General features: G+C 46.8%; 1 protein-coding gene across 4 annotated transcripts; it reads right to left on the bottom strand.

Annotated features, from left to right (window-relative positions):
• Positions 1-796: 796 nt before the first annotated feature.
• Positions 797-23567, bottom strand: LOC144110086 (uncharacterized). Of its 4 annotated transcripts, XM_077642899.1 has the most exons (12): positions 23496-23567; positions 19150-19263; positions 17034-17140; positions 13457-13492; positions 12420-12449; positions 10877-11014; positions 10021-10259; positions 7066-7169; positions 6392-6479; positions 4993-5127; positions 2247-2360; positions 797-1080 (listed from the first exon to the last, which is right to left on the bottom strand). In XM_077642899.1, exons 2-12 carry the CDS (start codon positions 19215-19217, stop codon positions 955-957), a joined length of 1185 nt encoding a protein of 394 aa, XP_077499025.1. In that variant the 5' UTR covers positions 19218-19263; positions 23496-23567; the 3' UTR covers positions 797-954. The 4 variants fall into 4 exon arrangements, with proteins under 4 accessions (XP_077499025.1, XP_077499028.1, XP_077499027.1 ...); XM_077642902.1 differs by lacking the exon at positions 2247-2360; XM_077642901.1 differs by lacking the exon at positions 13457-13492.
• Between the last annotated feature and the right edge of the window lie 2261 nt (positions 23568-25828).

Raw genomic sequence — 25828 nt, 5'->3', positions numbered from 1 at the left:
AAGTAAAACATTCAGGTAGGTAGGTGAAAACGTTATTGATGAGCCTTATGGATGAGTTACTGCCTAGGGTTGGTCTGGCTCTTCATCCCGGGTGGTGGCCAACAGTCCATGCCGTGCGGCGACCTGTCCAGCCCACTCTACCAGCCGCCTTTGTGAGGCCGGTTCTGAGCTGGAGACCGCGATCTCCCAACCCTCTTTGTCCGTGAAGTTCCAGCGAGATGGTGGTCGGAATTCTCGGCAGAGATATAAAATGTGGTCAAATTTGGCTCTCGGAGTTCCACTAAGAGAGCATTGGGGCCTGTATTGGCCCGGGCGGATAAGGGCTAACAAAGCCGGTGTAGGGAATGTGCGAGCCAGGAGCTGTGTCCAGGTAGTTTGTTGTTCTTTCGAGAGGGAGATGTGTGGTAGGGAATAGACGAGTCTTTGCTCCCTGTAGTGGAGGGTTATTTCATGAAAGGTGACGAACCGGTCCCTAGCGCTACCCCGGTCTACTGAGTGCCCTGCTCGGTTGACGTACGCTCGAGCAAGAGAGTGGGCCACTTCGTTGCCGGAGTTACCAGCGTGGGCTGGCACCCAAACTTTTTGAACTGGTTGTGGTTCTGTGGAGCGAGAATTGAGCATCTTTTGGGTGGTAGAATGAATCTGTTCCCGCGCAAAATTCGTGATTGCTGTGATCCCCGCTTGGCTTGCGGGCTAAAATGCTTTTTTTTTTCTTGCAATGATGATTACAATGCAGAAAAAAACTATCATGTGGAGAAACAAATTAAGGTAACAACTGTGACTTCGTGTGAACAGATGAACAGATACAGAATATATTCGAGCATTGTATGAAGAAAAGAACACAACAAATAAACAAATTCCAATTGGGCGACCGCAGCATCCAGTCCACGTTGCCGGCCGCGCATCGTCACCACGTCCTATAGCTTGAAGACCGCACGTGGCGGCATCATATGGTCACTCCATGCCCGTGCGGACATTGGTGAGCAGCGGAAACTGCCGAGTATTTTGGCACTTGCACTGTGCATCGTCCAGCTCGATGCGGTCCACGTACAGGCAGCCCATGTCTCGGCCTGCCGTCGCCTGCATGTACATTGATGGGTTTAAGGTGTGAAGGATGCCACCTAAAGGGACCTTGAGGACTATAGAGGCAATACATTGAGGACGGCTGCGGCTGTAGTTTTACAGCGTGAGCTGCTAAGAGCACGCTTCCCAGTTCTGTGCCGCGTCGTCATAACACCATGCTGCGCTAATTGGTCAGCAGCACGCAGTGATAACAAGCGTGACGGAAGTGCAACGCACCACACTGAGTGGTTCGAACACAGTGATGTCGCATGCACGCTACCAGAGAAGGCAGATAATGGTAAAGTATTAAGCTGTTTCCAAAAGGTGTCAATGAACCTCGCGTTACAGAGCAGTAACCGCCCTGTGATGTTTTTGTGCTGAGTAAAAGTAATAAGGGAGTAATTACTCATTACCAACCACCTAAACAAAGCCATAAGACTACAAAGAAAAACTGTACAGTTTTTCACAGAAACTTCCTAGTTGAAAAAATCTTCCTGGTTCGGTGTACTAGACACGATTCCTGGTTTGCTCGGTCGAAATTCGTTCGGCATGCTGAGAATCCGACTGGTTCCAACTGGTCAACTTGGGTTATGGAACAAATTTCCAGGCGATTCTAGCTAGAATCAACTGGGAATTGTTCCTCAAACCAGTTTGACCAGTTGGAATATTTTCTTCTGCCATACGCCATATATTAAGGCGTCGTAACTGCTGATTATTCAGAGTTTAAAAATGGTTTCTTCCGGCTGTTCTGTTTTAATTCAGAACACTGATAATGACGTTGAGAGCATGACAGCCGGCCGGAAATACATTTGCATCCGCATTTGAGAGATGGTAGAATTAACGAGATCCTCCTATCAGATTTCAGTTAACCAGTATGCTTACCATCTCTTACCTCTTTTATAGGTCGTTACTGGTCACAATTAATGCTGCGCCAGAGAAAACGTTCTAGTTCTTTGCTTACCTATGGACCACCTCTCTTCCTGTACCTATGGCACCATGCATCGCGTCCTTTGTTTAAATACATGGGCGTCTTTCATTGTTATCCAGTTTGAATTTGGCATCTGGATTGTTGCAGGCATACGTAAGCTAGCTATGGAGTGCGTACACAAGAGTAGTGCTTCTCTGTGTTGTAATCGATGGCTGCAAGCGCAGGTGCTGCTAACTACAGTGTGCGCACCACGTACCTTGATCCTTATTTTGTTGGGCGTGTCGTAGATGAACCAGTCACGCAATGACTTCTTCCGAAGTGCCGATTCTTTGTTCAGGGTTTCGTGGACAATTTCAGAGGCCTGGTCAGCCTGTGACAGGCAAAGAAGCAGCAGCAGCCTGTCTGAAAAGTGTAGACACACTGAGACACCCATTGTACAGGGTATTTGTCCCATATATTACAGCGAAAGATGTATCTGCCACTTTTCCCGATCCCAACGCGTATTTTCGCTTACCGTCACTAGACTATGCACCCTCCCACGTGCCTGCCTTCGTCGCTTTCGGGGCCAGCGCGCGCCCACCGGTGATCACGTGACAAAGCGTAGCTCTTGTTCTTGATCACGTGACCATCCATGCGCACAACCCATTCCTGGTGTCTCGTGCAACCTTCGTTAAGAAGTGGGACGCGCTGACTTAGGACGCCACCAAGCATTTTGAAACGCCTCTGGGCCCCCCTGTGCACATCCGTGTAGGGGTTATAAGTACACTCTAAACAATAATATGCCTAATGGGAGTAAAAACGGAGTAAGCTGTCTTTTAGTGCACTGAATAAACGGAAGTGCTCTAGAGGACAGCTCACTCTTTTCTGCTTAGAGTGGAGTTGAAAGAGTATGCACGGCAGCGGCATCATGAAGGAAGGGAGTAAGGAACATGGACTCACAAGATTCATGCTTTCGCTTGCGGAGTTTCTGGCATTATGCGCGCCAGTTTTTTGGGTTTCATAAAGTTATGCAGTAGCAGCGCTTGTCTTGTGTACTCGACTAATATTAACTGGTCTACAGCAAAATGACACGCCAGCAGTTTTTGTAGCGATAGCTAGATTACGGTAGCATTTCGAGCCTTCAGCGTGGCGGTGCCGCCACGCTGTCACGTGGTGCGGAGCAACTGTCGGCGGCGCGGCGCCGTGGTTCGTCACGTGGTTGGTCACATGACCGGCAACGTGAGGCGGAGCAGCTGCTTCTGCCGGCGGCGCGGCGCGCCGACGAAACCGAGCTGCCACAGCTGTGCGCATGCGCCGTGTCAGGTGGGACGCAGATGAAGGAACGCCCAGCGAAACGGAGCGGCGAAAGACCGACTTTGCATTTCAACCGAGCAAGTTCCAATCGGCCAGCTGCTATCGCGTCACTCCAGGTTTTTTTGTAGCGATAGCTACATTACGGTAGCATTTCGAGCCTTCAGCTGTCACGTGGTTGGTCACATGGTGCGGAGCAGCTGCCGGCGGCGCGGAGTCGTGGGTGATCACGTGGTTGGTCACGTGACCAAGTTCCACTCGGCCAGCTGTAGCTATCGCGTCACTCCAGGTTTAACCAGAGCTAAACCACCGCCATTTTTTTTATAGACCCAAGGAGGTTAAGTTACATTTGGGATCTCGCCGAATTGTATTGGAGTCCAGAACATGAGTGACATATTTCGATCACGAATGCAGAATTTATTTCATCAGATACTACGTTATTCTTAGCCTCTGTTGCCCATTTCATCACTCTCGCACACACGTACATTCACTCATCTTCGAAATACTTATGCTAATATGTTATCGTACGATTAGTCGTAATTAAACAGTTTTTCGCACTATGCAGCAGTTTCTCTCGACGTGTGGGTATGGATTCCGCTCTCATGGTCGGCTTAAAGAGCTGCTTTGCTTAAAGGTCAATGGTATTTTTTTTTCCTTCCGTGACATTATCTTTGTAGGCTACGCGTAAAAGCGAAATTGAACATGTCTAGCTCGGCGAGTAGCAAAGGTGTAGAACGCAGATAGTGTGTTGAGCGAACCCTCGACAGGGCCATCAAAGAAAGGCAAAATTAACGACTGTTTTTTAAAGGAGAGCACTCATGAAAATAGCAAACTGTAAAGTATGCTGTGTCGATCACAGCGCCACAAAATACGAAGGGAGCGAGCATTTTTAGACGGAATCATAATGACTCTTATAGGCATGGTCTTCCATGCTCTGTCGAAGCCAAATATGCGGCGTGCGCCAGCGAACTATAGGGTACGTTGAGTGTACCTAGGCAAGGAGTGTATTAATCAGCCAACAGGCATACGGGCGCCTCAAAATAATTAATCTTCCAGAATGTGGTCTTGCGTTTTTTGCGACCCAAAGAGGCTGACGGCAGCTGTTTTAGGCATGCATTGGAACAGTTTTGTATACTACCTCAGATATAACGAACCTCAAAACACCACCTCGTATATAACGAACTTCAGAGTGTTAACCTCGGATACATTGAACCTGTGTAAGTATGCCGCCTCGGACATAATGAACTTCCATGTGTTAACCTCAAATATATAACGAACCTAAGTATGCTACCTCGGATATTATGAAATTTCTTGTCTGAACCTCAGATATAACACCTGGTTAGTGTGTTGAGCTCGTATATTAGGAATGTAAGTGCACGACCTCCGATGTAACGACATTTAGTATGTTAACCTTGGATATAACGAACGTTTGGCTGCTAACTCATCCAAACGCTCGGCCGCCTAAGAAGTTATTGCTTTTCTCATTACAAATTTATTTGAACTCTGGGTGAGAGACATAATATTGTACGTATCTATCTAAAATACGACTCGCCCCCGGTGCCATATTACTGCGCCATCCTCAACCCCATGGTAATCATGCATAGTTTCCACAGTGTACGCCGAAGCAGGTATACGCAGCTAGCCTTTCACCGTGACCTTGGTCCAACGACATTGCAGCCGCTATGACATCGGCACAAGCCATATCTAGTTACCTCACAGAAAGTCTTCACATCGCAACTTCCCGCTGGCTTATTTTCCTTGTCGGCTTCTCTGTAGCGGAGAGACCCCAGCAGCATGGAAGGGCACGGCTTATTTTTCCAGGCGGCCATGGAGTTCTTGGCCTGCTCCTGCACAGAAAGGCGTGAACAAGAGCTCTCGCGAAGTCGTAGCCAGAGGCGCGCTGTTTCTATTTTGAATATGTGGCGTGAACTGTTCGAAATGACGAGCGTCAAAAAAAAAGGTGCCGTACGTTCAATTCGCCTGCACTACGTGAACTGGTTCTCGCGGTGCTGCACTTCGCCATTCGTTTCAGCGGTGCAAGATGGCGCCGTCTGCACGATGCCATTCGTTTAAAAAAAAGTGCAGACGCTGTGCAGATCTAGTTCAGGAAAGTTCAGGAAAACTATGCACCTCCTCAGTGGTCGGCGCCGAAATGGTGCAGCTGCAGCCGCCATGGAAGCAGACGACGGCTTGCGCGGTGATGGCTTGCGCTTTGAGATAAACGGCGGTGATACTCAAATTATTCCACTCGTCGATGAGAACGGTGCCTCGCACAGGCCCGCCGACTATTATGGAACGTGACTGGCCACCCGAGAAGGCGGCGACGGAGGTGGGGACGGCGGCCCTCGCCGGACCTTGCATCTCTCGACCATCGTGCCCTCTACGGACAATTGCAGTTCTGTTCAAGCTAAGGAGGAAAAACGCTAAGGCGCCCGTGTGCTGTGCGATGTCAGCGCACGTTAAAGATCCCCAGGTAGTCTAAATTATTCCGGAGCCCTCCACTACGGCACCTATTTCTTCCTTTCTTCTTTCACTCTCTCCCTTATCCCTTCCCATACGGCGTGGTTCAGGTGTCCAACGATATATGAGACAGATACTGCGCCATTTCCTTTCCCCAAAGAAAACCAACCAAGCTAAGCAACCAACTTGCCCAAGAGCTTGTTTTAATGAGTGCACTGGAGGACACCTTATATACTCCAATTTTACCCTTTTCTGTTAAGAGTGTACCTGGGTGGATTGTGGGCAGGCCCATAATGTGTGCGTTTAGTCAGGGTATGCGCCATGTACATACCTGAGAGCAGGGGTGGCCAGAGCGCTTGAGCATGTGGTGATTTTACAGCTAGGTGACATGACAGAGGATTTGTTCGTGCTTGTCTAATGAAAGTAGTGGGAGGTGGGGTCATATTTCCGCAGCGAATTTTTTGGACTTCATTGAAATAATAGGATTTTTCATGATTTTTCTCATACAAAATTTCCCTCTGAGGGCAGGGGTGCACACCCCGCCTAAATCTGCCCCTGTCCAGCAGGAGTTACAAGGTTTGTTTTTTTCCCCTGTATATATATATCTAAATATACAAATCTGGTCCAAAGCGTCTGAGGATAGGCTCTTACCATCAAGGCGAAAGAGTTGGCTGGGCGGACATTGCAGCTTGCGGGATCGGGTATGTAGTGGGTCTGCGCGATCACTTTGTCGACGTTGCTGGAAGATCAAGGAAGGATAAGAATGCACTGTGGTTGGTTCCAGGCTGATAAGCAGTCCGCACTTTGTTACATATGCAATATCTGTAGGCCCAGAAAACGCCAATAACATGCAGGTGTCCCAGAGCGGGATAAAGTTAAATTTGTGATCAATTTCCTGTTTCGTTGCTTGTATAGCTGTTTAAGCAAAATTCGCGATGTTCACTACTTTTTAAAACAGCTTTAATTGGCATCTGTAGCACTTGTAATAGAGACAAGCGCCGTCACATATGGTCACGAACGGTGCTTCTTAAGTGATAGATTTTGTTCAAAAATGTGAACTTGCACAGCCTTAGTAAAATTCCTGCATGCATGATGTACACATGAAGAAGACTGCCATACAAAATTGACAAAATGTTCCAGGCTGATCCACTGACTGAGATAAGCTTATAAAATCTTCCTTTCTTTTAGGAAAAGTAACGTCTTTGCCGTTCGAACGCGTTGCTCTATCATACAGGCTGGCTTAATTAAACTTGTTCTGCTCTGTTCCCCACCGGTAACGCGCATTCATAATGACCAATAATCACAGCGCCTATAAGGTTGCTCACGTGAGTTTTGCCGATTCGGCTATGGTTGTGGGCAGCCCGGAAATTATCGGTAGAGTCAGGGTGGCGATCACCTTCTGGACTTTGGTGACGCCTGCCTTGACGTCCTGTGGAGAAAAAAGAACTCAGTGACAATTAAATCAGTTGCGTTCAGAGCAGGTCCCCAATAAGCACTGCAGCTCCATTGGATGTCCCATGGACGTCCGCAGGACGTCTAAGAGAGTTTCAGTGCACATTGGGTCCTCATATATATATATATATATATATATATATATATATATATATATATATATATATATATATATATATATATATATATATATATATATGTTACGAACGTAGGTTGCGTTGGCTCCGCAGAATAAAGATTTAAGAGAAGTGCCCACTTCTCTTAAATCTATATATATATATATATATATATATATATATATATATATATATATATATATATATACTTATATAGGACTCTGATACAAAGCATCTCCATACGTAAAATGTCCTATTTCCTATGAGGTCCTAACACATTCACTTATATACTATTGTTTCAACAAAATAGAAAATAATTTTATCTTGTTAGTGTGAAACTCCAACAGTACATCTGGCAGTCGTCTAGCGAACTCGTGAACATTCTTTATTCCTGATTTAACGGCTGCATATCCACGCAAAGATTTTATATGGTAGAGCTTCAGCAGAAGCACGAATCGGTACAATGTGTGAAAGCGCGCCGCCTTATACTCACACGTGACATTTTTTGCAAGGTAAACGCCCTGGAATAAGACCCATATGCAGCCAGCGCGTCCGGGAGACATATATAGTCCTCTCGAAATGTGTAAATGTCCAGGGGAAGTATTGTCAGCAGTATAAAAAAAGAGAATGCTGACCTAGCTATTGAGATCACTTTTTAATGCCGCAAAGGTCACAGGGGAGGTGGAATGTTTTTTCGATAACTCAGGATACATTTCGCGGCTTGTATCACACATTCGCGTTCACGGTTAAGAAAATGTAACGCTATATGCGACAATTGCTGCACCGACCACATCGTCAACAATCAGCGCTTTTTAGCGCATACTGTTAAAAATGACGCAACAAGTATTTTCTGCTGCACCAGTCTCGCCGATAGTTGTGGCAGACGTCTGTTATGACGCAAGTCGTTTTCTGTACGCTCGACCGGACGACTGCTCAGCTCAGCTCAGTAGTCCTTTGACGCTGCTGTGATTGGCTCGAGCAATTTTACGCCACGCATTTCCCTTCTTCGTCACTGGCAAAGTAGTCGCTTATGGGCACTGGAACTGGCACTGGAACTCTCTTGGACGTCCCATGGACGTGCTAAACATCCACAGGACGTCCACTGGAGTTTCAGTGCCCATTGGGTATTGTCATGCTATTTTGTCTGGTGACAGAAAGTTGGAGACGTGGTAATCAGTCTGCGAAAACTGGAAGCTATATATACTTTGGTGCTCTTGGCGCCAAGTAGACCCTATACTGCGGCCACTGAGGCTGCAGGGCTCAACGCAGCCAGCAGCTCTGTAGCACAGTCAAATCGTGCCTGGTTGCTCCCAATGGGCATTGAAACTCCCTTGGACATCCTGTGGATGTTCATGATGTCTGCAGGACGTCCAAGGAAGGTTCAGTGCCCATTGGGCGGTGACACAGCAGTTTACCGCTCTCCTTCAGAAGGAAAGTACATAACAGCTATATCTTATGGGTTATAACCTATGGGGCAGAAACTTGATGGTAACGAAAAGGTTATTGAGCTTAAGGAAATATGGCAGGTGCACCGTTAGTGACAGGTGCTTGTAGGGAGAAACGCGAATAACTGATATGCTAAACCTTTATCACGTCCTGCTTGAAGGTGCTCTAAAGGGAAATCTGAGCTCGTCTTTTTACCGCGGATCTCGATCTACGCACTCTGAGCATTCGTGGAAACTTCGAGTTACTGTCCTGTGCGGCCAATTTCTCTGTTAAATCGTATTAAGTGTCCCGGCTCCCACTTTTATTTTTGAACTCACCTCCGAAAAGAGGAGTCAGCCAACGTAAGTGCCTTGCGGCTTCACTTTCGCTTTTATTTTGTTTTTAGGTTCCCGTGAATAAATATAGTTTCAGTCGTGGACTACATAGCCGCAAATCAGGCCCGCGGAAATAAATATACACGTGGACTCTACTTTCACCGATCGCTACGTATCACGCCGCCGATGGCAGAGCGCTAAGCCGCCACGCGGCTGGCTGACAGCCACGCATTGGCTGGTTCCTTCTCCTTTCGGAGGTGAGTTTAAAAAAAAGGAGGGGGGAGCCGGGATCTCTATTTATTTTTAATAGGGAAATCGATCGGCCACACAGGGCAATAATTCGAAGTTTCTTAGAATGCTTGGAGCGTGCAAATCGAGTTCCCGCGGTATTTTTAAAAGACGAGCTGAAAATCCTCTTTAGTGCACCTTTAACGTTATGGATGTAAGCGGCACACTATGGCAAGCCACTTAGATTACTGCTTTGAAGCGGCCCCAAGCGAAAAGTTATGCGTCTCACCCCTAAGAAGCAGTTCAATCATGGGAAACGCATATAAGGGCAGGCCATGTAATGCAAATTTAAGGGAGTATAACCATATATGAGTGCAACGGAGTGGACTCCAAGACAAGGCAAATGTAGCAGCAAGCGGCAGATTCAAAGTGGCAGATGTGGTTAGGACGTCTAAGGGGATTATAGATGGTCGCTGATTTATTGAAGATCAGTGGGCGCCTTACATCAGACTATGATGCTGTACAGTGGACGCAGTGAGGCTGATGGTGAGGGCGATGCAGTGACGTAGCTGAATAACCACTATACCGGCCCAAAACTCACAATTAATTGCACTTCGGCTTCAAGTACGCACACTGAGAACTGCCCGCGAAAGGCGAGAGAGTCATGAACCAGCTAGGGTAGCTGGGACGATGTGCAGGGAAGTCTGCTTATATATCTACGTACCGCGATGGCGGTGTTGAGGGTGTCCATGGTGGCGTCGTTCTGGTAGTCCGCGAGCGGCACACCGCGTACCTCGATGCCCTGGAAGCGGTCGGACCACGGAGCCGGGTACCGGTCCATGAAGTCCTTGAGGCTATCCTTGAACGCGTCTTTCTTGCTTACTAGAACGCGGTAGCCCACCGACACATACGCCTCCGGAGTGCGGTCGACGGCGCGCAGCCGCTCCACGCTGACTGCGTTGCCTGCGATCGACGCGTGCATGCTGTCATTTCGGGCAGAGCAAGAGTCCCAAAGAAACCGACTGACCGACCGATTGATCGACTGATTCACTGATTGATTGATCGATTCATTATGTGGACGATGAGCGCTGCAGAGAATAAATTGCAGGATGGCTTTTCGAAAGAGACGCTGCACAAATGGAAGTTGCCCTGTACAGATAGATTACAACCTCTTGACGATACAGAGGCTACTGTCAGTAAATTGGCCCAACGGGCACTGAAACTCCCTAGGATGTCCCATGGACGTCCACAGGACGTCTAAGCGAGTTTCAATGCCCATTGGGGAGATTTTAGAAGCTATAAAAGGTAAAAGCTTAAACTACAGCTGCAGACATTTTAGCAAGAAAATTCAAATATAAATTATTTAATGGCGAATGCCCAATGGTGATCCATATACGTCTTAGGCGTCATTACAAATAGAATAAAACACGCAACCAAAAAGTTTGGTGTCTGTATACTAATACATTAAAGTTGAAGATAAGTTCAAGAGGCCCTGCACTGAATGCAACCTGGCTAAAGATGGTTACGTTGATTTAGAAAACTGCGTTTCTTTGCAAGCTTGAAGCTTGCATGTCTCATACCTTCCAAGACGGAACCGTTGGACTGCGTCAGACCGAGCGCCACAAAGACGTGGCAGACGCCTTCGGGGACAAACACCGACAGGTTGATGGCCTTTTCGTGTTGCACCGAGCAGTAGATGGTCTTGCCGGTGAGCAGCGCTGCACATTGTCAGTATTGCTTGTTAATTACTGAGACATGCTGGAGGCAATCTCAGAACGATTCCGAGCCGAAAAAAACAACACAAAACTTTCTGTCGTCACAACAGATTTTCTGTAATGTTTTTACCAAGCACTTGTAACAGCTGAGGTTTTTGTAGATAGCAGCAGAATTTTGTGTAGCATACGACAGGAAAGTGCTCTAGAACTACAGACCACAGAAAATTACTACAGAAAATCGGGAGTGCTTTAAAAAATGAACGCTATAAAACAGAAAAATCTGTCGTTTCGAGAAAACTACAAAATATTTATTCGTATTTTTTACAGTTCTGTAGTTTTTTTTTTCGACTCGCTTAATTGAGCCAATGGGAACGATCATCGTAGTGTGGTTGTTAGACATTAGAGTCGCAACGAAATTTATTCCAACACTGATTAAATTGGGTCATCTGAAATAAGTGAGAGAATGAATAAAAATATGCTATACTAAACATGAAAGCTTTAAAATGCTTGAAAGCACATTTAGTGTAGAAGACATTTGAAGAAATAGATGTTAAAGGCTTTTTGCCCGTAAATTTTTCACAGAAAGTTGCATATGTTCAAAAACCGAAGCTTTTACTCACAAATGTGACAATTAAACCCAGTCAAAAAACAACAGAAAATTTTCTGTATTTTCTGTCACAACAGATTTTCTGCAGTGTTTTTGCCCATGAACTTGTAGTAACGAATTCTTGTAGTAACAACAGAATTTTGTATGGCCACTACTTGAACGCACTGCAGAAGTACAAACCACTAAAGATGCTGCAAAAGAAACTACAGTACTGTAGAAAAATACTAAAAAACAACAGAAAGATCTGTCGTTACGACAAAACATTTTGTCGTATTTTTAGTACGATTCTGTGGACGTATGTACTAAACTATTGTTACAAAAAGGCCATCGAAACAACTCTTCAACAACAAACATGTAAACAGACCGCTGCTCCTTCGCTTTCAAGACAAATGCCAAGAATTAGGAGTCCCGAACGCAATGTCCGATATTTCCCAGAAATCCAACCCAAAAAACGCTAAGGCGCCCGTGTGCTGTGCAATGTCAGTGCACGTTAAAGATCCCCAGGTGGTCGAAATTATTCCGGAGCCCTCCACGACGGCACCTATTTCTTCCTTTCTTCTTTCACTCCTTCCCTTATCCCTTCCCATACGGCGCGGTTCAGGTCTCCAACGATATATGAGACAGATACTGCGCCATTTCCTTCCCCAAAAACCAATTATTATTATTATTAATATACCGCTGCAATTCAAGTCTTAATAAGCGTGCATAAAATTAAATTTTTATGCAGGCATTTGGGCAGGGGGCTATTTGGGTATCGGTCGAGAATTTTGGAAGAAAGTCTGAGACAGGGCAAGAACTCACCAGGCTTCTCACCATCCACTGTGCCAGGGCCTGGGAAACGGACGGATAGAAAAACAAAGGGTCCAGTAATCCGCGCTGACTGCGTTATACAGCACGCATACCTTACATTTTTCTATACTGCGAAAAGAAAGTGTTGTTTCGTAACCGGATATCGGTTCTAGCGAGCATTAAACCAAGATGAAGATCCTTTTGGAGAATCTCTTTCAGGGATTTCGTGGGGTAAAATTGGTCGAAAACGCATTTTTTACGGAGTTTCGGGGAACTTCAAGAACCGAGTTTTTCCTTTTTCAAATTGGCGGAGTTTTTCAAGCTGCTGCAGGGAATAAGCCAGTAATAGGGGAATTTCAGGTTTAATTTAGGAAATTTTTGGTCACGGCACGGAACATCACTGATCTTTATCTTGCCAGCACCCACCTATAGTGCAGAAACTTAGAGACTAACGAAAAGGCTTGATATTGATCAAGACTGAGCTGCTTGCTGTGGAAAGTCAAATTATACGGGTAACGTTAAAGGGGCAATCGAAGCAAATCGAATTTAGCCCGTATCGATGGATCACCGAGCAAAATTTACGAACGGGATACTCTAACAAAAAACGGAGCTTTCAAGTGGCAGAGAAGTTGATGGCAGAATGATTTGTCGTTTCTGGACCCATGCAGCGACGAAGCTAGCGCAGCGCACGTGCCTGGAGATGGTATTAAGGCACTGGTGCCAACTGCACTGTCTGTTGTCGGTATACGCTGTCTGCACGAGGTAACATTCGACGCGTTCCACGTGACCGGCTAGTCCAGCAATGCATTCTTAGTTCTCAAATGGCTGCCGTTGATTAATCAATCACCTACCGCGCGCAGTAGTTTCGATTTCAACGTTGCCAATGTCTCAAACCATGTCTCTTCTATGACTCATTTTCCCGTTCGTGACAAACGAGCGTTCGTCTTAATTGAGGTCGTTATAAGTGGGCTTGACTGTGTATTATGCCCGCGAGCCCATGCGACCTGAGTGCTAATCAATGAGCACGTAAGCACTGAAGCAGCCCTTACATGGACCGTTCTCCGTCGGGCTGTCTGGATTGGGCTCTGTAAAAGAGGAAGACGAGAAAAAAAGACATTTCCTCGAAAGGCTGGAGACACCAAATTTTTGGTGTGTACTTCCTCTTGAGTGACACTGAGGACATTATAATATAAATATAAATAAAAACTGCAGGAGGCATACTGGAACTGCGCGAAAGACGGAGACCAAGAATGCGGCAAGACAAACTCGGCGCCGACTAACTGACTGCTTTATTCAGAATGAACAGTATTTACAGGCTGCAGAAAAACGACACCAATCAATGAACACTTCTGGGAGTGTTCATTACCAATGGGTACAGAAACCCCTTGGACATCCTGAGGATGTCCGAAACGTCCTGCGGACGTCCAATGAAGCTCCAGTGCCCATTGGGTTGTCAGTTCTTTTGCGCGCACAAAGACGACACAATATTGTTGTTCTTGTTTGATTGATTGTTCTCGTTTTTCTTCGGCCTGTAAATACTGATCTGAATAAAGCGTTCAGTTGTATGAATACTGACCAACTCGCTCAGCTTTTTGTCCTCTGAAGGGAACACTTCAGCTTCGCCTTGAGGGCATGACGCGATAGCGTTAATTGGCTAGTGCCAATATGTGCTGGACAGGTCATTCTCGACTTTACATCCATCGATCCCTGGGAGTCCTTGTACCACTCCTGGCGCAGTGGTGCAGCGGTTAAGCGATTCGCCACTGCCCTAGCTGCGATGGCAAGTGATGTCACCGGTGGGGTTTGTGCGACCCTGCAGGTTGATCTTCTCGAGCAACTTTTGGGGACCAATCATTAATTTAACCTGCCACGGTGGGCAGGTTGTGATGACGTCACGATGTCACATGACCTAGGTGCTCCACCTGCCACTTGGGCTGTTTGTCCGAGAATTTTTGTTGATTTTTCGTTCACGGCCAACGACCACGACGCCGCGGCGTTTCTGCGGCACGACACCCTTAACGCTATCGCTTTAAAATTAGCGCGGCAAGACAAGGGTTCGAGATAAAACAGCGCGTCCTGTACAGTTTAGTTCCAAAGATGCGCTAAGTTAAACTGGAAGGCTTGCATGCTGAAAGGTGCAGCAAAGAATGTACGCCAGCCCTGAAGCTCTCGATCTCAGGACAGCGAGGAGAAACCTTGACCAGTAATTCCGAGTTCAATCTGGAAGCTGCACATGAGATGTGCCGTGCGTTCAAATTCATTTTGACCACCTGGGGTTCTTCGACGTGCTCTGAAAACGTATACAGCACAGTACGGCCGCCGTGACCTGGATTCAGCCCCGCGACATTGGGCTCGGCAGCTATGGTAAATCTTCACTGTCGGGCTCGCCTAAGTTTTCTACAATTTGTCTGGCCCGGGTAATTTTAACCTAGGCTGCGCGGGTGGATGATCATCGCAAGTTTTTTCGCACTGCAAATTACGGCGAATATCACATGGTGATTCATGCGTAGTAGTGTCTCCCACATCATTGTAGAGAAGAAAACATGTCACCAAAATTAGGTTTCTATACTCCTTTAAATGTCCTCGAATAATTACTTCCAATACTCGATATCCGGATTTCAAGGTGTCCGATCGGAAATGCATGATAACCTGAAGACAAATTGCAGTTGGCCTGTGTCGCAAGTCCAGTCTTCATGCACATCACTTTTAATTGAGAGAACTGTGGAATATTGTGGAATGCCGTTATGACCACATTGATGGGAATGGTCTAATGTTTCGATGCGTAGCGAAATCTTGCTTTTTAAAATTTCTCTTGCGCTCGCACCGAGTACTTAAGACTGCCATATAGAAACTCAAAGGGTGCGTTTCTGACAATAAATAGCCACAAGCTGCAAACGTTTCGATGGGTGATCTGAAGATAAATTAATTGCTACGGTGTATAGTCTTGCGGTATTCGAAATATTTCGTTCTTAAACAACTTCCCGCTGAAAAATGCACTTGTCCAGAATTTATGGGTGTGATAGTGTAGCGCATTTTAGCCATAAAGAAACGGTGGTTTTTAACTATTACTGTTAGGCTCCGTAATTATTGAGAGGTGTATGGCCCACTTAAAATGACATCCATACCAGGTTTTAGATTTTCGAAAACAGGGTTACCCTCGGCGCTGTTGCCCACCAAATTTTGGCGGCATCGCGCCAAAATACATGCGATTTCGAGAAGCTTGCAGGCAAAGGAGCCACTCCAGTGCACGTACCTCGTCGAAATAGCTAAAGTTTGTTGGGCCACAGCGCCGAGGATAACCGCATTTTCGAAATTATAAAAACTGATACGATACTACTTACGATAAGCTACACGCCTATCAATAATTAAGGAGCCCAACAATAATAGCTAAAAAGTTAACTATTAAGTACTAGTTAACCAGCCCGCTAGTCAGCACGTCTTAGCTGTATTCTATTATACTACACCGCTGACAATGCTATATGCCGAAAAAGCGCTCTTCTAACTCAAAAGCCTATTTTTTGAAATTGTGTACAATATTAGGTGAAACACCCTGTATACTGAAAGCTTGGGGAAAACAGTGCTATCCGAGCTAGGTGAAGCACCCTGTATCCTGAAAGCTTGTTGTTCCGTGACCAAAAAAACAGTGCTATATCAGCTACGCGCCAGAAAGTGTGCCGGAAGTCACGCGCTTTCGCAAGGACTTCTGGGAGAAATGGGAGCCTGGCCGACGGCGCAGCCAATAGTAACGCTCGGTGCAGCGGCGTCGTCTGCTGCGTTGCTTGCTGCGCATGCGCAAGCGCACTGAGACGGTGCCCAAGTATAGAGAAGGGGGGAGAGCCTTCGCGTACCCCTCAAAAAATGTGACGTAACCAGTTCTCCTGAAGTCTTTCCTTTATCCACGGCTGCAGCAACACTCGTCTAAGTGGACCACCATCACAAAAAGCGTGCCTCAAAAATGTCTACGCTGCTTCACTTAAGACCACATCACGGAGTCACCATAAGGGAACTGCATTATGAAGTATGTATCGTGAAGCTTCGCTGTATATCGTGAAGAGTTATGCCCATTCGGTAGAAGTGTTTTGCTGCAGCCAAATTTCGGTCTTTTGCGATATTTTTCCCCGCAGGGCCACTATTTCTAAACAGATGCAAGAAAAAATGTGGAGACAACTGCCGAAGGATGCAGATAAAATCTCTTAGCAATATGCGTGCGTGCCTTACCTGGGTGATAATTATTGAGTATGACCGCTGAAGTACATCACTTTCTTCTCACCTCTCAGGAGGAGATATCCTTATTAGCAGACACCGGAATCATCTATGAAAGAATTCTGCGAGCAACGCAAGTAACAAGGGATCGTGGCTTTATGCAAGTGGCAGGACTGGAACCAGGACTCCAACTCTTTGTTCTCAGTGAGAGTACGCAGGCTGTTCTACTCCCTGCTGAAGCAGAAGTGAACTCTATTTCACTCCTCTGGCAATTTCGGTAGAGCACAAAGCTGCTAGAGAGAGTAAAGCAGCCAGTTTACTCCTTCTGTGAATCCCTTGCTTAAAGAGTAACCTTTAACCCCTTTAGCATGCATTGCCTAGTGCCCATGCATCACACCGGTTCGATTGATGGCCCATGCTCACTCGGCTTTCGGTACATGTAGAGGAGGACTCCGACGATTGCCCAGAACACGCAGAGGAGGAATACGATGGTGAGCAGGTATTGGATCATGCCACCCGTCTCCTGGGTCCTGCGAGTGCGTTAAGCCAGGCCTGGTTCTTCGTTCTTCCGTTTTCAGGCTCGAGGGTATGCGAGTTGGATGCATTTGTTTTGCATTCATCCATGTAACCCATTCTTCATGTAATGCCCCTCTTGTGAGGCCCTCAGGTTACTAAAAATAAACTCTAATGGCGGCTGAACGGCATACTTGTTTGAACTGAAATCTCACCCACGATAACAATAATAGGCAGTGAGTTTTGTGTAATGTCACGTTTACGACTGGTACTTGACTTTCTTGTGTAAATAAAGTACGGTATCACCAACGCACCGAAGTGGGCAGTAAACAAAATTCATTGGCAGAAGGAACAAAATATAATACAGTGGAATCTCGTTTATTCTAACTGGTGCTTTGGCGCTGTCAGTTCAAGTGTCTAAAAAAGGTACCCGTTATTTCGAACGCCGCATACCGCGAGCAAATTTTCGGTCCCTTTCGAGTTCGAATGATCGAAAGGTTGGCCGCGCTTTCCTGGTCATTAGGGTGCCTCGATGGCCAGAGGCGAGCCGGTATCCGGGCGCCCTACTGGAAATTAAAGCCCCTCTGGCCGTCTCTAACTAGCGCCATCTGTCGGGCGTCAGTAGTAAACACCGTGTGACTCAATGGATATATTTTTCGCTTGTAATTGCTCGTAAACTAAAGAGTAAAGTGGAATGCTGCGCCAACATGTTGATTTCGATGGCTTACGTTTCCTAATCGACGCAAAATGCGACTAATGGCTCCAGAGCCCACACTGACGGCCACAGGAAGCTTTATTGAACTTTCGAAAAACCTTTAAGCGTTCAACGCCATAGCACACGTGTTGGCAGACGCGCAAGCTAGGAGTTGTTCAAACAAGCACGCCACTCTTCGTGATGACTCGCCACCTGGGGCGACACACTTCTGTCACTGGCGCCTTATGGTCTCAGCATGTTACCATAAAAGAATTGCGGCGGCTATCTCGCCTGTCTCACGCTATCTCGCCTGTCTCACAGCCTGTGCCACATGCACTCGGGCTTCTATATGTTCTCAAACTGAAATAGGCCGCCGCGGTGGCTCAGTGGTTATGGCGCTCGGCTGCTGACCCGAAAGACGCGGGTTCGATCCCGGCCGCGGCGGTTGAATTTCGATGGAGGCGAAATTCTAGAGGCCCGTGTACTGTGCGATGTCAGTGCACGTTAAAGAACCCCAGGTGGTCGAAGTTTCGGGAGCCCTTCACTATGGCGCCCCTCATAGCCTGAGTCGCTTTGGGACGTTAAACCCCGATAAACCAACCAAACTGAGATAATGCACGAGGTTAAAGCATTTCGCGTTCTACGACGTGATCATCAACGCAGTGTGAAGTTTGTGTTGCCACCAGCCACCTCCACTCTTCTACTAGGGCACGCAGAAACTGCACTTCGCTCTTAACTGGAAGAAGTACGTCCATCGCCGCTTGTGCGGGCTATATCGAAACTTCATATGCTCTGTGAGAAACAGGGTGCTACTAACATTCGTTTCGAATTAAAATCTTCTAATTCTATCTTTCAGGGCAAAACTTAAAGCGGAAAGCTTATTGAACATCCGCTTATCATCGGGGACGTATAATAATAATAATTGTTTTTTTTAAGGAAATGGCGCAGTATCTGTCTCATATATCGTTGGACACCTGAACCGCGCCGTAAGAGAAGGGATAAAGGATTGAGTCATAGAAGAAAGGAAGAAGGGGTGTCGTAGTGGAGCACTCCGGAATAATTTCGACCACCTGGGGATCTTTAACGTGCACTGACATCGCACAGCACACGGGCGCCTTAGCGTTTTCCCCCCATAAAAACGCAGCCGCCGCGGTCGGGTTCGAACCCGCGGGAACTCCGGATCAGTAGTCGAGCGCCCTAACCACTGAGCCACCACGGCGGGTAAACCACGGCGGGACGTATGAAGTGCGAATTCGGAACGAACTGTACCGCGAACAGCAAAATGCGAACTTGGATGAGATAGCCAAGCGGTCTACAGGGCACATTACTTACGCCGGGCGGATGACCACGGAGCGCTGCGACATGGCGCGCGAAAGCATCATGGACCGTTGCTGCTCCATGACGGCAACCGGGTGGCTCTCGACAGTGGTCCTTCAGAGCAGCTTGCTGGAGAAAGGAGTTGGAAGCACGGAAACCTTTATTGCACCCTTTCCTCAAGGTCGATGGCAGCGCGAAAGGCCACATGCATGCTCATCTGTGAGAAACCAACGCAGGCGGGCGACGGACAAGGACAAGAAGCGGACAGAACTGCGCTGTTGCATGTGTCCACTTCTTTGTCCTTCGTCGCTGCTTTTCTCACAATGACTATCAACCAACTCGCCCCTAAACATATGCCTTGCTCATGCTCAACTGGCCTTACTTCATCACCAACAACATGGCCACGTCCAATGCAGGACTAACACCTCTCCCAAACTCTAAATACAAATACGCCTATATGGGTATAAAAAGGGAGTAAGCTATCGTCTAGAGCACTTCCTTTAAAGGGGAGGTTATGCTGCCCAAGTTCCGGAGTAAATTTCGTTCACTAGATAAACGGAATGCTTACTTTTGGGAATGGAGGTGTATTACCACTGCAAAGCATGGTAATTTGATGCAGTTAACCAACAAATTCGGACATCACAGAGTGAAAAAACAGCCTGGCTAAGAAAAAAAAGCACCTTCTGTAAGATGCCCTGGAACTGTTTTGATGATCGTATTCTAATGCAACAAATCTGTTGAGGTGGTCTTCGTGAGTACTCGGGTTAAATTTAAAAGCTATCCCTGAACCTTACAAATAATGTATAAAAAATTGCTGCTCGCAGCCGTTTAGATCGACCCCTCGACGCGCGTTCTTAGCCGCCCTTCTTCCTCTGATCCAGAATTATTGAATTGATATGGGTCCCGGCTCACTCGGGGAACCCTGGTAACGAAGCGGCACACATAACAGCTCGAGGATTCGTCAGCCGAGCAGGGGACGCTGTCGTTGCTGAGAGTTTTTCGAAGGACGGCCTATCATCTTTTCACGATAATACTAATCATTTTAAACTTGAAAGGAGGATATTCCCTCCTCCAGACAAAGCCTTTAATAAGGAGCAGGAGACCACTTGGAGGCGACTCCAGACGCGATCCTTCATGACGCCTTACCTGTTGTCAAAATTCTACCCCGGTGAATACGACCCTGCATGCACATTATGTGGTGATTTAGCCACCTATGATCACCTATTGTGGAATTGTAAAGAGGAGCCGCCCCCGAAATCTCTAATACAGGTTCCTACTCTCGAGCAGTGGGAGGCCGTGTTGGTCAGCTCAGACTTGGGAGTTCAAACCCGGGTCATTGAATGGGCTACCCAGGTCGCTGTCAGCCGTGGACTGATAGCCACCTAGCACGGATCGTCTGCATTCTGCCTTTTCTGACGAATTAAAAGCTTTCCAATCCAATCCTCTGATCCAGAGCAGGGAGTCTGGGCGAGCCTTCTCACTGGACGTGCTCAAGTCACGTGGCAACAGTACCGACCTGTTTTCTTTATTTTAAAGCGTTAGCGTTAGAAGGGTTTGTGCATGGATGGATGGATGGAAGGTAGGAGCGCCCCTTTGAAACGGGGTGATGGCAGTAGCCACCATGCTCAGTTTTTCTCATTTTTTTTCGTTTAACTTGGTTGTAAGTTATTAAATTTTGCCATTTTCTTTAAATTCGTCTTCCTACACTTTTAACCTTATGTCACCTCTCTGATTTTGAGCCACCAATCCTCCAATCGCTTTTTGCTAATTTCCACCGCAGATTTATTTACATGACTATTGTTATCTCTAAACCCAGGGCCTCAGGAAGAGTGACTGTGCCTGCATCGACATCAGGATGGATACCATCACATTTTAGTATGAGGTGTTCTATTGTTTCTACAGATTTACCACACACAGCACATGTGTCATCTTCGTTAAATTTCTTTTTATAGCTGCGCGTTCTAAGATATCCTGACCTAGCTTCGAAGAGTAGGGCACTGCCTCTTGAGGTATCATAAAACGCTTCCTTCTTGATCTGCCTTTTCCAGTAAGGATATAGTTCTACACTATGCTTCTTTGCCATTGAATTTATCCAATGTTTATCTTCTGCGTTTTTAACCTGTCGTTTAATGCTCTTTCTTTCTCCTTCCTCGTCTCTGGCAAACTTACTGGCCAGCTTCCTAGTTCTTTTCCGCCAATTTGAGTCAATGCTCTTTCTGTATAGGTTTTTAAATACCTTCTCTGCTCACCTGTTATTGTCCAATTTCCTGAGGCGTTCTTCGTATAGTATTTTGCTCTGAGCTTCCCGTGCTTCGAACGTTGCCCAGCCCATATCCCCCTGTACTGCCTCGTTTGTGGTTTTCCCGTGGGCACCTAATGCTAATCTTCCAACAGCTCTCTGATTTACTTCTAATTTCGACTGAACTTCAGCCCTTAATCATAGAACCGCATTCCCGAAAATAAGCCCCGGCACCATTATTCCTTTCCAAATACCTATCAGTACTTCATACCTGTTGTACCCCCACAATGCCCCACGTTTCATTATCCCGGCATCTCTTCGCCCTTTTGCTATGAGAGACTGTTCGTGCTTTTCCGTGTACATCTGTCCTTCGTTTACCCATACCCAGAGGTATTTGTATTCGGCCACTCAGGCTATTTCATGGCCTTGTGTTGTAAGCTCCTGATCAGTTGTATCATTGAAAATCATCACACCGGAATTTGCTGCCTAAAACTGAAACCTAGACTTCTCCTTCGTCTCCACAGCAATTAACTAAAGTTTGCAAGTCTCCCAGGCTATCTGCTAACAGTACAATATCGTCCACATACATTAAACCCGGTAGTCGTTGCTCAAGAACTTTTCCGCCGAATGTGTATGACAGATTATAACCTAGATTGCTTCCTTGTAGCTTTCTTTCCATACTTATCATATAAAGCATGAACAGCAGCGGTGATAGAGGACAACCTTGCCTTAATCCTTTGTGTACCTCGACATTTGTCGTACTCTTATAATTCCTTCCTATAATATTTCAACTTTATTTTCTCGATATATTTCCCGTAGAAAATCAATTACCTCATCACCGATACCTTCATCTTTTAATATGTTCCACAGGAGTTCACGTTGTCGTATGCAGCGCTTATGTCCAGGAATGCTAAATGCAGAGGTCTATTTTCCGCCTTAGCTATTTCTATGCACTGGGTAAGCACGAATAGGTTATAACCTAAGCGCCTACCACTTCTGATCCCGTTCTGAAGTTCTCCGAGTATTCTATTACTTTCTACCCATGACTGCATTTTTAATTTCACCGCCTGCATCGCCAGCCTGTATGTAACTGATGTTATCGTAATCAGTCGGAAGAATTTTATGTTGGTCTTATCGCCTTTCTCTTTATAAATCACATTCATTTTACTCTGTTTCCAGCTGTGCAGAATTTGCTTATTTGTTATGACTGCACGCGGAAATGACGAGCGCCCTCTGTCAGTAGCCAGTCTGCCTTCTGGCGGTGCGGACAGGGCACTTTATTTTTTTTTGCCCAACCTAGCCTCTGTAAGTAGCCAGTGGCAGGTACCGACCTGCCCACTGCGCTAGGTACTACAGCGGATATAACGAACCTTAATATGACACCTCGGATATAACGAAATTTAATGTGTTAAACTCGGGTATACCGAACCTAATTATGGCACGTCGGATATAATGAAGTTTCGTATGCTACCTCGGATATAGCGAACCCTACCTAATATGACACTTCGAATATAAAGAACTTTCGTATGCTACTTCGGATATAGCGAACCCTACCTCATATGCCACTTCGAATATAAAGAACTTTCGTGTCTGGACCTCGGATAGAACGAACGTAAATGTACCACCTCGAATATAATGAACTATATATCAACCTCGGATATAACAAACGTTTGGATGCTGACGGATTCAAAAGACCCACCGAGGAACATCTAAGTTCTTTTTTTTTCTTCGTCGGTTTGTATGAGCTAAAGGGGGAGAGGCGGAGAATCATTTCTAATCGCGATATCTTCGGTGTTAATGAAGCTAGCTTTAAAATTTCGGCGCTTCAGTGACGAGTGAAGAAATAAAGATCGCACTTGCGCTTTTCCGAACCTTAGTAGACATCGTCTGATAGCCCAATAAGAATGTGTCTATGTAGTAGATGCAATGAAGTTAATGTAAACGTGTTGGGTGGCAGCATTTCACAAATGTTTCAGTTCTTTCACTTACAGACTCCAATAAGCTCTCTTTTCAGTAAGGACGGGAGTGCCGACAATAAATTTACTACATGATGCTGAGGTTCAGGCGTTTAGCTCAAGCTTCTCTGAGCCGATGCCAAAAGAAAAGATGTCTACAGACTTACGTCTTGTCGAGCGGATTGAAGACGGTCTTCGGCTGCCTATGTTGCACGCCCAGCTAGTGTCGGAACAGTCGCCTGATGTCGGCACAGTCGCACGGGGCGTCGTCAAGAGCTCTCCGTGCCAGCCTTCAAGGAGTTCCTTCTTCTACCTCTTCTTCTTCTGATTCTTCTTATTTTTGCTATTTCTTCGCATTTCCGGGTTTCTCTGCTACTGATCGTAGAAAGCCCAAACTTCCCAATTTTGTTAACACATCAGAGTGGCTGCCTCCTCCGATGCGCCCCTTCCCTAGTTGTTACAGTTTTCCGCTCATTACATGTCCTTATCGCGTTTACTTCACTTGATTTCAGCCAGTGTATAATCCCATAAAATAAAAAAACTGAAAAATTTCATTTAGAACTATCTTGAACTGGACAACCAGCTGGCTTTAATGGCTCCATGGAACCACATTGCATCCGGGCACTATTCATAAAGTATACTTCCCCAGTTGTGCAAAATACAGACCCTCCCCTCCCCCCCCCCCCCCCCCCTTAAGTCTGCTCCTGCTCAAATGTGCCTGTGAGGGAAGGTATGAGATTAGAGAATAAAAGAATAAAAAGGTGCCGTAGTGGAGGGCTCCGGAATAATTTTGACCATCTGCTGTCTTTAACGACATCGCAAGTACAACATACTGTTTACGAGTGTTGTACAGAAAGTGTAGTGCAAAAGTTGGTATGGCTCGAGCATTGCGCCGTGGTCCGGAGAGGCCAGTTGTGCGCATGCGCGGCGGCCGAAGAGGAGCAGCAGGTGCGCCGCGCGTGACGTCAGAGCTTCGCCGCTGCCGCGCACCGACTGCACCGCCGGCGCCACGCATGACGTCACGTGGAAGAGCGGTTGTGCGCATGCGCGGCAACCGGAGAGAAGCTGGCCGGCCTTCGCCGCTTGGGCCGCGCATGACACACGTAGATAACACGTGCTAGCTATGCGCATAACTGCGCATGCACAGTTGCGTGTATAAAATGCGTAGCTGACACGGCGGCCGTATCACAGTCGTTTCGCATGGGTGATGAGGAGAGTCCGGCCGCTGTTCAGCGGCGATATCGACAGGAGAAGATCAATTTTTCACTAAGTATAACCTGGCTAGCCGAGCTAAGCAACCGCCAATTTTTTAGAGGCACTCTTTCTCAGAACAGTGGTACTGCTCAGTGTAGCCTCCATCACGAGCGATGCGTTTGGGCCCCAGCGCCAATTCGTCTACTTGCTGACGATTCGTGTCAGTGATCGATCATGATCGACGTTCTCCCACTGCGTGGCTTGTCTTCACCGCACGTAGCCCTCGTTTAAGCTTCTTAATACATCTAAGCACAGTGCTCTTGTCAGTGATGTCATCTTCGTATAAACCTTCAGTTGCTTTCTGTGGATTTCGGGGGAGCTTTCGTCCTAATCTTCGTAATACACTGCATGCGGGCCCGTTACCTCTTCTTGGGATCCATTAAATTCATGCAGTGCGAAAGATCGTTAATTACCTGCAAACAATGAACGGTTATCAGAGTTATTCTACAAACGCGTACAATACGTGCTGTGAATGCGAAAGCATCCTTTGACCAGAAGGCATTTGACCTAAAGACCTTTACCACAGAGGTCTTTGACCTAAGGGCCTTCAACCTAAAGGTGTGTATCCGGAAGGCATTCACCCTCCTCTTCTGCCATCGTTTTGCGGGGACACTGCTTGGACCAGCGTGTGTGGGGGAAGGGGGGGATATTTAGCAACCGAAGCGCGCAGAGTCCGTCGGCGCCAGTGCTGCAGATCCAGGGTATACAGTGTCGCGGCATGGCTTCCTAGGTTGCGCGAGCGGCGGTACCCTCAATCGTTCGCTCGATTACGCCGACACCGACGCGGCTCAACTGACCCACGAACGGGCGCTTAGAAGCTGCGCTCTTAAAAAAAAAAAACCTTAAAAGGTAGCCAAGGGTGGTCCCAACGGCGAATACTCGAGCCGCGGCTGGGGTGTCAACTCAGACACTGATCACGTGTTGTTACTGACGCGAAGCCTGTAAAGGCGTCTCCTGCAGTGCTGTCCTGTAGTGCTGTGAATGTCCTCGCTCTGTCGCGCAGCTTTTTTACGGCTTAAAATGACCAAGGGCCCTATTCTGATTCCGTTAATTTATGACTATCAAAACAAGCAAGGGGTGTGGAAAGCCATCCGAAACGGCTGAGTTGAATCCTTTCAGCACCACCGTCCCATATCATCGCCAGAGCAGAAGAGCTGTCACGGTGGTTAGATTATTAGAATAAATTGTGGCGTCTCGGCTATAGGTGTAGTCCTGATTCTTTCGTTTAATGCACGGGAATGACGCC

This window comes from Amblyomma americanum, chromosome 11 (genome assembly GCF_052857255.1).
Source record: "Amblyomma americanum isolate KBUSLIRL-KWMA chromosome 11, ASM5285725v1, whole genome shotgun sequence".
In the NCBI taxonomy this organism is placed as follows: Eukaryota; Metazoa; Arthropoda; class Arachnida; order Ixodida; family Ixodidae; genus Amblyomma; species Amblyomma americanum.
This window is presented reverse-complemented; position numbering and strand designations above follow the sequence as displayed.

Excerpts from the sequence above, each read along its gene's own strand:
- LOC144110086 (XM_077642899.1), bottom strand. The coding sequence starts at position 19,217 with ATGGAGCAGCAACGGTCCATGATGCTTTCGCGCGCCATGTCGCAGCGC. Across the intron at positions 17,141-19,149 it reads TCCGTGGTCATCCGCCCGGC|GACCCAGGAGACGGGTGGCA; the intron begins GTAAGTAATGTG and ends ACGCACTCGCAG. Across the intron at positions 10,260-10,876 it reads CAACGGTTCCGTCTTGGAAG|GCAACGCAGTCAGCGTGGAG; the intron begins GTATGAGACATG and ends CGTCGATCGCAG.